At 55.7% G+C, this 10,593-nt stretch overlaps 1 protein-coding gene across 1 annotated transcript in view; it reads left to right on the top strand.

The window, feature by feature from the left end:
• Positions 1-9,310: 9,310 nt before the first annotated feature.
• Kcnip1 (potassium voltage-gated channel interacting protein 1) overlaps positions 9,311-10,593 on the top strand; it is a 154,111-nt gene continuing 152,828 nt past the window's right edge. Inside the window, exon 1 of the mRNA XM_090321303.1 lies at positions 9,311-9,657. Within this exon, the coding sequence (XP_090177429.1) occupies positions 9,570-9,657 (88 nt within the window). The 5' untranslated portion in view covers positions 9,311-9,569. The remainder of the gene's footprint in view (positions 9,658-10,593) is intronic.

Genomic DNA, 10,593 nt, shown 5'->3' with positions numbered 1-10,593 from the left:
CAGCCTGAATTCACGGACAGAGCCACGGCTCCCTGGAGCGAGGGAGGGGACCTCACCAGAAGGCTGGGCTCCCATTCCTTGCCACACACAAATGACATTTCCCCACCCTCTACCTTCAGGCCACCTGCCATTCTTGACCACAGATGCCTGAGTGACCCTACTGGGGTTCCAGCACCCATCCCTGGAAGCAGGACCTCTCTGAACACCACGGAATCTACCGGAAGTAGAAATATAGTCATTCTCCCAACAAAAACACGTTTCTAGACCCAGAGCAGAGACAGATGGAAACACGACCAGCGTGAGTGTACTCTTAGCAAAGGCTTACTACAAAAGGCACAGGCAATGCTGGCTACTTTGAGGCAGAGGTCAGAGGGTTATGGTTCAATGCCAGACTAGGACAAAACAATGAGTGAAACTACATCTCAACGAACAAATCAGGCACAGTGGTATGTGTCTGTCTCCCAGCCACGGCAGGCACAAGCAGGAGGATGGACAATGTGGTGTATATTTCTAAACAGCTAGAAAGAGTCCACATGGAAGATGATGGGCCTGCTAGTTATGCTAATTGCGCTGGCTTGACCATTGCATGGTGCATGCACTTACTGAACCATCACACTGTACCCCAGAAACAAGAAAGTCATTATGTGTCATAGCTAGATGAAAGTACTCTCAAAGGCACTGCACTGGTGGACCTGGGGCCGAAAGCACTAGAGATGAGGTCAGGCAAGCTTTGTTCTCTTCATAAAACCCCCGACTTTGGGGCATAAGAGCAAATTCAGAGTCCAAGTAGCTGGGCCTAAAAATCAAGACTGTCGCGACTTGCAACGCGGCTGTAGACCCTGCCAGGTCATTCTGTGCCTCTGTTTCCCCAACTGTAAGCATAAGGGAGCTAACAAATCTGTCCTCCCAGTTCTCCTGCGCTCACATGGACCTACCCACACATGTTCACATGCATACATACACACATGCACACACAAACACATGCACATAACACGCTTGTGCGCATGCATGCACACAGTCACATGTGAACAGCTATGGGCCTCTTGTCGTGAGTGCAGCTTTACTCCCCACTAAGCTCAGCACTGAGCACTGAAGCTGGTGGTCTCGTTTGGGCCTCACCACCAACTACCTTGTCTTGTCAGTGTATTTTTACCCCGGGACCAAGACTCAAAAAGACACAGTAACTAACCCAAGGTTAAATGAGGGCTGGAGTCATTGGCTTTTTCATAAAATATTTACTGTTCTCTGTGCGCCAGGCTCTATTCTAGGCATTGGTTTTGTGGTCCAGGAGCTGGACAAGGATTCTGGATGTGGCACAGTCACGTCTAGTTCTGGGAGAGGTGGGCGTCTGTGTGACTCCTGCACTGCAGGTCCAGCCAACACGTACGTCACCTCTGGGGTGGTGGGGCTGTTATATCTGGACACGGGGCAGAGGAGTGAGTGCGTGCAGAGCGCGAGTAAGTCCTGACTTTGCCGTTTCCAGGACCCTCTCTCCTCCCTGGCCTGTGTCTAGACTATGAACTTGGTGGTGAGAAAACTTGTGCATCACAGGCCGTGGAGCGAGCTGAGTGAACGTTGTGGGAACAGCAGGGCTCACAGTCAGCTCTGGCTACCCACGATTCCTGACCCAGAGAGAGCCGCCTCTTCCCAGGCAGAGGCTGCCTCCCCTCGCCTGTCTGGTCCCCTTCGCAACCCAGGTGGGCTGATAGGAAAGGGAGCAGCGTGGGCTCCCTCTAGTGAGGAAGACTGTGCCCTAGACAAGGCGGTCCCTGCAGGCTTCCTCCTTTGTCCTGCGGAGGTGGTGGGGCTGAGCTAATCCTGACCCCAAATGGCTCCTCTGTGTTCCCCCCCCCCCGTAGTAGGAGCCCCTCAGCAGGCTGGAGGTGGCATGCGACCGGAGAAGCTGATACCTCTCCATCTACACGTGCAGGTCTCTGGGGTCTGGTCCTGCCATGCTCCTCTCAGGCTCTCCACTGGAGGTCGTCTCCTCACCATCCCTGCTCTGGACCAAGCCCTGCTTGTGGCTCTTTGCTGGGCCTGCCCACCGCCCACCCTGGCTGTGCGCATGACATGTCTTCAGCCCCTCTCTCCCAGCTCAGTGTCACCTCCTGGAAGTCGCCCCATGGTATTTTGGGAGTCACTTAGAGTCCTAATGATTAGCAGACTCATGCAACCAGATGCCTGGGCTCTGCTGAGCCAGCAAATGTTCCCACGTTCGGGGTTGGGGGAAGACCCTGGTTGACGTCACCTTGAGGGAATCTCATGACTCTCAGGGTCACAGTCTCCTTGTCAGAGTTCTGGGGTTAAAAGGGACAAAGTATGGGTACACACTTTAAAAAGTAGTGAACATGCTGATGCTAGTGTTTTTATTGCTTTTGAAACCCAGACAAAAATGCTAAAAACGTCTTATTGATTAGAACACAAATTACTTTTTTCTGGATCCCCAATATTCTTGGTGCACCCCACTAAGTAGCGGTCCCTCCCACACCCTTTCCCTGATGGGTGGAGATGTGGGGGGTGAGGGGTAGGGGTGGTGTTTAGTCAATCTCTGGTCACTGATTCTCGCTGAATGAGGCCAGATTTTGGGTGCATTTGATTTCCTATATACCTCAGTTTATTTAGCATCAATTCCATATGATTTTGTGATTCATTTTCCCTCCGTTTTCATGAGAGAAGAACTGACAAGTCCCTTGTGTGTGACTGACTTCACGGGATTTGAGGAGGTGGGAGAACTTACTTGATGTAAGACTGGGTCCGATGGCTTGAGGCCAGCCAGCTGCCCTCTCCATTCTGCCACTCACAGACGAGATACTGAAGGCTGTGCACATGGAGGGCTTGGCTCAGCTTGAAGCCTGCGGGGACAATGCAGAAGTAAAAGGCATCGTCATTCTGCAGGCAGAGGTAACATGGCAGGAGAGATATAAATATAAATAAATACATAATATATAAAATTTAATATAGCAATGTAAATAAATATAAATTATAATATGAACATAAATATATATATAAATATAAATAAGGAGGCCCCTTTGCTATGATGAGCTAGATGGAGGTGACACAGTCACCCAATGACATGAACCCAGGCTCACCTCTGCCCAGCCCTTGGCCTCCTCCCTTCCTGCAACGCGCCAGCTTGGCGCTGGGCTTGAGTTCTGCTAACAGTGCAGTTGGTTTTAGCCTCTGAGGCTCTGGGCACAATGACAAGGGCCGGTGACTCGAATGGGTACTGAGCACTGGTCCGTCTGGGAAGCAACACCTGCTCAGCCTCCGCTGCTGGCAGCCGTGCCGTTTCCACCTGCCCATTGAGCCCAGGACTCTGCCTGCCTTCCAGGCCCTCACGTCACTGCCAAGGGTGGCGGAACACTGAAAGGGACTCTTACTCACCTATTACAAGCTTCCTCTGCCACTTCTACGGGTAGATCCATACAGCAATTGTTCTGATGCAGACCTGGAGCTGTCTGGGACTTGACCTTGTGCCTGTGGTCATTCTTCCTCCTTTCCTGAAGAAGGGGGAGACAGTCAGTTTAAAAAATGAAAGGCTCAGCCTTGGAATAAATGAGTTATACAGTCACACATAATATGTGGTTGAAATGAGTCTTTTATCTATTTTCTGCTGCTATAAGAAAATTCTAGAACTGGATTTCATATACAGTTCTAGAAGCCTGAAGTCCAAGGCTGAGAGGCCACCCTCTCCCTGCTTAGGGGGGCTTTGGGCTGTATCATGTGGCCAAGCGCATCACATGGAGAGGCTGAGAAAGCTGCCTGCTCAGGTCCCACCTCCCCCGACAGGGCCACCGATGCCATCAAGGGCATCACCCTCATCAGGCAGTCCAAAGGCCCCACTGAAGGACATGTGGATTTGAAATGATGTTTCCAACACGTCAGGAGCCGCATGCACACTAGCATAGCGGAAATTCAAGTCTGGGGAGAGCCAAGCTCCCACATGCGTTTCTATGTTGGGTGAGGTGCTGAAGGGATCAGGCCAGACGAGCAAGTCAAAGCCAGGAGATATACTGAGTGTTGTTACAGGAGCAGGAAGCACCAGATGCAGGTAGCCTTTCTGGTGCCATAGTAGGGTACAGAAAGGATGACACTTTGATACCAAAGAATAATTTCTAAAACACACAGCAAAGCGGCCTTCCTGGCAGACAGAATGGAGTCCTCTCCAAAACAGAGTGGGTTAGGCTGGTTGAAGCTGGGCCTGACATCCACCAAGTGTATTATTCATCTGGCTCGGGAAGGACAAGGGTTACGGCTAGGAAATGCCACTGGGATTTCCCTTGACTTCACAGCCTCCTGCAGCTTCATTCCTCCTCTTGTCAGCTCCCGGGCCCAATCAGCCCGGCCCCACGGACTTGCTGACAGTTGAGTGCAGAATGTGTGGCAATCCCCTGGCCCGCACCCTGTTCTCAACGCAAATGAGCCTTAGAGCTGCAGCGAAGAGTGCTGACGAATTGCCCAGGCCTCCCAGGCATCATTTGCTCGCAATTATACCAGAAGACACAGCGAACTCCCTGCTGAGAGCGCAGAGCTGGCAATCCTGGAGCAACTCGAAATCCCACTCCCAGGCCCAGGCTCAAGCGGAACTGATTTTTCTGAGGCTTCAAGGAAAAATAAAGTCTGATTTAATTCTTGGGAAATGGGCTTTCTTACCCACCGGTGTAAGCTGGTGTTTAAATGCTAATATTTGGGGCCTGTGGGAGGTTTCATTTGTTTTCTTTCTTAGCAGCAACAGGAATCATTTATTTATGAGAATGCTAGCCTCTGCTTGCTTTACTGAGTTCCTCACCTCCTCTTCCATCCACTGGCTGGAAATGCATAACTGTCTTTCCAGGCAGATCTGATCCTATTTCAGCCTCTAAACATGCTGGCAGCTTCCGTTTCCTTCTTCCCCCTACTTTCCTGGGGTGCCACTCACCCCACTGGTCTGCCTCCCCCCTCCCAGGGTTACTGGGCACCTCCTAAGCCTCCCCTTTCTCTAGAAAATGGGTCTGATACAGTAACACTGGTGCACTCTGTGAGTTTGTTAGTGTTCATGCTGGGTAAAAGAACCCACGCACAACACCCTGGAGACCATCTGGCCAGAGTCACAAATCACAGCCCTGGTTTTATAATGATCCAGACTCCTGCCCAGTCTGACTCCTCTTCTTCGAGGCAGTTGTCTTTGCAGCTGGCCAGAAAACCCTGGGAGGTCTGATCCTGCCAATTCAAAAGCACAGACTGGACACTCTGTCATTATTTGTCTCCAAGTGTTCTGTTCTCTGGAATTGGACTTTATGGATCTGTTGGATGCTGGTCTGAGCATCTATGGAACCCTGAAAACAACTTCTATGCAGGAGCACACCTTGAAGGCCTGATGCATCTCGGTTATTGAGTAAACACCAGAGGAATGAGCAAATGAGTGAAGAAGGTTCTTGGATTTCTGAACAGAACACATCTGGGCAGGCTGGTCAGTGAACACTTGGCCAGGGTTCCCTTCTCCTCTCCACAGTGTATCAGCTCAGACTAAAACATATGTCTGTCTGCCTGCAGGGGCAGGAGCTAAGGCTGGAGGAAGGGGATGTTTTTCTCATAGGCTACCTCCTCCCCACCTCCCTTCAGCAGCAGCTCTCCAGGCCAGCTGTACCAGTGAGTGCCAGCTCCTAGGGTTTTGCTGCATCTGCATCATCGGTGTCATCATCATCATCATCATCATCATCATCATCATCATCATCATCACTCTGAGTTCTCAGCATCACCCTCAGGGCCCCATATTAGAGGTACTAAGGCCAGCGGCAGGCCTGGTTCTCTGCCACCTAGGTTCTAGCAATAAGGATCCCACATCCTTGCCTTTGTCTCCCGCACCGCAAGTCCTGTTTTCTGCATCTATCTCTGTAGTCCTTTTGTGCCATTCCAGCCATCTATGGTCTCCTAGTGCCTGCGTAGGCACTCTCCATAAGAAATTCTCTCTGCCAAACAGATGCTCTGAGGTGGTTAGACAGTGACTGACCTCCCCGCCCCCCGCCCCCGGTCTAGCTGCAGCTCTTTCTGCCTCTCTTCCCACTTTATAACTGTCGCCATAAAGGGAAGTCTTCCACGGCAGGCAAAAGCCTTGGTTATCTACCCACAGTGAGCTGATGATCGCAGCAGACACTCCTTCTTTCCTCCAACACTGAGGCAAAATGTAGTTCCCTATTACTGCCACTCACTTTAATCTTGACCCTGATGGCATGTGAAGCAAATTTGCAGGGATTTTAGACTGCAATGTCAAACAGCTTGGGTTTAAAATTTTGCCTCAGCTCTGTGGCCATCGAGAAGTTACTTTCCTTCTCTGGGAAAGAATAACATAATGATGGCTGCTTCACGGGGCTCAAATAAGGACTTGGTGTGTGGGAATAAGCTTCCTGCACAGAGAAGGAATTCAGTGAGCTGGACTCAGGGAAGGTATTACCGCCACCCTTGTAGGGGTGGCCTCTACACTCTGAAGGCCAGCATGCCTGTCCTCCCTCAGCCTTGCTCACAGAGAAGCCTGTGCCCTCTCCAGGTCCAGGTTCCATCTGGAGCCCCCATCTGCCTGCCCTATTTCCCCACTGTGGAGGCAAGAGGGTTCCAGGAGGCATTTCAGGTGGAAAGATAGCTACGGACCCCAGTCCCTTGGAGAGTGCACATCTGTGGCAGAGGCTGACTAATTAGAAGCCTGCTGATAGTCTAATTTCCCAGTGCTATCAGAACGTTCCTCTGCTCCTTATCTGCCACATAGCCAGTTCCTGGGCAGAGAACAATTTTCTCCTGTGGTCTTTCTTCCCCTGGGATGTTCTTCACACATGCACGACCTTGTCTGTGTGTTGTTGTTGTTGCTGTTGTGGGGGTGGGGGGATGATATTTTGTGGTGTGGTATTTTGGATACTGCTGACCCTCTTTGGACTGGACTGGTTATCTAGGACTGAATACCGACACCTGATGGCCTTTAGACATCAACAAACGTTGCTGCCGTGAGGGAGGTACAACTGGAGCTTGCAGGCTCCGCAGTTTCCAGTGACCACGTCTCGCCTGGTGCGTTCTCGGTGTCTTCTCTCTGCTCTCCCCGTGCCAGCTCTCGTTCCCAGGCCCAGCACGGCCGATGTCGCCCCGCTTCTCTCCCGCTGGAATTCCCCACCGTCACCTGCCCCGGCCCTGAGGGCATGTCCCCGGGGGTGTGGGGGGGGGAGACCAGGGCGGGGTCCTCCTCGGGCTCCTGCAGGGTGAGGGGTGTGTGGACTCGTGGACATTCCTGTCCAGCAGGAGCTGAGATCCTCCTCAGATGGCCATGGGAGTCCAGGCTGGCAGACAGGCCCGCCCTGGAGGAGGTGATGGGAAGTCTGCGCTGCCCTCCCCATCCAGGCTGGCTGACAGGCCCGCCCTGGAGGGGGTCATGGGGGGGTCTGCGCTGCCCTCCCCTCCTCCCGTCCAGGCTGGCTGACAGGCCCGCCCTGGAGGGGGTCATGGGGGGTCTGTGCTGCCCTCCTCGTCCAGGCTGGCGGACAGGCCCACCCTGGAGGGGGTCATGGGGGGTCTGCGCTGCCCTCCCCGCCCTCCCCGTCCAGGCTGGCTGACAGGCCCGCCCTGGAGGGGGTCATGGGGGGTCTGCGCTGCCCTCCCCGCCCTCCCGTCCAGGCTGGCTGACAGGCCCGCCCTGGAGGGGGTCATGGGGGGTCTGCGCTGCCCTCCCCGCCCTCCCGTCCAGGCTGGCTGACAGGCCCGCCCTGGAGGGGGTCATGGGGGTCTGCGCTGCCCTCCCCGTCCTCCCCGTCCAGGCTGGCGGACAGGCCCGCCCTCGAGGGGGTCATGGGGGTCTGCGCTGCCCTCCTCGTCCTCCCCGTCCAGGCTGGCGGACAGGCCCGCCCTCGAGGGGGTCATGGGGGTCTGCGCCGCCCTCCCCGTCCTCCCCGCCCTGGAAGGGGTCATGGGGGTCTGCGCCGCCCTCACCATCCTCCCCGCCCTCGAGGGGGTCATGGGGGTCTGCGCCGCCCTCCCCGTCCTCCTCGTCCTCCCCGTCCAGGCTGGCGGACAGGCCCGCCCTCGAGGGGGTCATGGGGGTCTGCGCCGCCCTCACCATCCTCCCCGCCCTGGAGGGGGTCGTGGGGGTCTGCGCCGCCCTCCCCGTCCTCCCCGTCCCGTATCCTTCCGGATCACGACGGACAGTCCTGACTGACGGCGCGCGGGCCGCCGCCGCGGTTCGGCCGGCCTGGCAGCAAACACTCGAAGCCTGCTCCCGCGCACTTCCCGCCTTTTCGAAGCCTTCCAGAGATGATTGGCATGGGCGTCCGCCACTGATCAGCAAGACCCGCCCTGGATGTGGGCGGGCCTTCCGGCGGGCTGGTGCCCGGATGGAACCGTGGGGAGCACGCGGGAGGCCCGGCGCCTGTCTTCCTGCGGCAGCTGGCGCGGCGCGGCTCAGTCGGTGCCATTTACACGCCTCTTCCTGGCGCTGCCATGGGTGGATGGCCCCGGAAGGACTGAGGAAGACCGGGGAGACAGCAGGCCTCGGCGCCCGAGCCGTCCGAGCCGCAGTGCCCTGGGGGCGGCGGACAGCGCTGAGGGCGCCGCGCACCCGGAGCCCGGGCGGCCAGGAGGCCCACGCCGGAAGGTCGGCGCTCCAGGCCGGCCTGGCAGCAGAGCCCTCGAAACGAGTGCCTCCGGGGGACCAGCAGAATGCCAGACCACGGTGCAGGGTGCCAGTGGAGAGCCAGAACAGCGGGCGGGCACGCAGGGCCTCCACTCACAAAGCCTGCGCCGAGCCCTGTCCAGTGCTGGTGAGGCAGCACAGACCCCTGCCCGGGCTCCGGGGACGGAGGCCGCGCTTGAGCTGCTCCAGGACCTTGCCGGGAGAAGGCAGCCGGAGCTGCAGACGGCCCCTGCCGTGGGGCCAAGGTCGCTGGGCGGGCAGCACAGGCGCTGTCCATCTGTCTGTGTGTCCTCTGCCTTCCTCCAGCTCCCCTCAGCCTGGCCTCTCCGTGATGTGAACCAGGCTGCTCAAAGCTGCCTGCAAACTTTCCATGGAGCGCAGCCAGCCCCGGCTTCCTCCTCGGAGGGGAGGTCTCCCAGATCCCCATCCAGTCAGGAAGAATTGATCCCCCAGATTAACCAGGGAGGCAAGCTCCGGAGAGCCAGTGCAGGAGGCTGTGCGGCTGAGTTTTCTGCCTAGCAGTCCCTCCCTCCAAGTGGAGTATTAATTGCTACATTACCGCTGCCATGTAGGAGAGTCAGCAAGGCTTCAGCTCCTCCCTCCGTGCTCTGCTCAGTTTCACTCACGTCTCCCGCTTCTCTCCAAGTGCCTGGTGCCCCAGCAGTGCCATCCCGGCCCTGGCATCCCAGGTCCTCTTGTGGTGAGGACCTGAGTGGACAGCAAGAGGCGACAGAAAGAAGGGAGCCTTTCTCTTTCAGACTGTGGGCTTGCTGCAGAGGCAGCTGTGCTGTTCCCAGGACCACACTTCTGGGGTGGCACCTATTTCTTGGGGCTCACCCAGGCAGGCTCCCAGGTCCAGGGACCTGCAAAGTGAGAGCCCTCACTTCTGGCTGCCGACGGCAGGGCCTTCACCCTTTTAGTCGCCATGAGCGGTTGCTCCAAAAGATGCAAGCTCGGGTTTGTGAAATTTGCCCAGACCATCTTTAAGCTCATCACTGGGACCCTCAGCAAAGGTAGGGAGACTGGCTTCGAACCTTGTTTCCTGCCTTGGTGCGTCCTGACTCTGGCGTTGCGCCGTGTGGTGAGTGTGGCTGTTGTGGTGTGCCAGAGATTCTGGACTCTAGGATGCAGACCACCGGGTCCTGATGGTCGGTGGGCAGGCACCCTGCCCAAGATCTCAGCCAGCTGCAATTGCCTGGTATTCTGGAAGTGGGGTTGCTGGCGTGAGGCTGATTGGCTGTAGGCAGGCAGAGGAACAGAGCCCATCTCGGAGCACTGAAAGTGCCTTGGCGTGACTGGAGTTTCAAGAAGTTATGCCCGGAGTGTTGTGTGGTGTTGATAAGAGTGATTTGATGCGGTGAGCTGTGAGTAATTCTGCACACCAGATATGCTGGAGGGGGACCAGCAGGAGATGGCCTGGGGCTGGAGCCCACCTTGAACTGGTGAGTCCACAGTCCGGATCAGCTCTGCTTTTGTGTGCCAAGAGCTTGTTTTGGTGGGATTCCAGGTCTTGTGTTTCTGGGTGCCCTGCGCCCTCTGCTTTCGTAGGTGTCTATAGTTCCACATTGCTACTGGTGTCAGTGTCAATTTCCTGCTTCTCCAAAACTGCCCTGGCAGGCAGTTTACACAATTATCTCTCCCAGTGGCTGGGGAGCAGAATTAGGGACACACATGTGTCCTCAGCCCCACACGGGCCAACAGTCCCAGGCAAAAAGGTGGTTAACTTCTCAGGGTCCCCACTGCAGAATCTGTGCCCGGGGACATGGGCAAACTTTAGAGTTGAATTTATAGAGTGACTAGTATCATTATGTGGTTCCGCTGGCCGAAAAGTCTTTAAATATTCATGGCCTCTTTCTGGAAAGATGAGTTCGTAAGGGGGTAAGGGGAGGCACTGGAAGTGGGAGACTGAATACTCAGCAAGGAGGACCACGAACTCCTCTTGTCATTTA

The sequence above is a fragment of the Megascapheus bottae genome, chromosome 29, assembly GCF_031878675.1.
Source record: "Megascapheus bottae isolate mThoBot1 chromosome 29, mThoBot2.hap1, whole genome shotgun sequence".
NCBI lineage: Eukaryota > Metazoa > Chordata > Mammalia > Rodentia > Geomyidae > Megascapheus > Megascapheus bottae.
The sequence above is the reverse complement of the archived record's forward strand: the minus strand, read 5'-3'. Positions and strand labels throughout refer to the sequence as shown.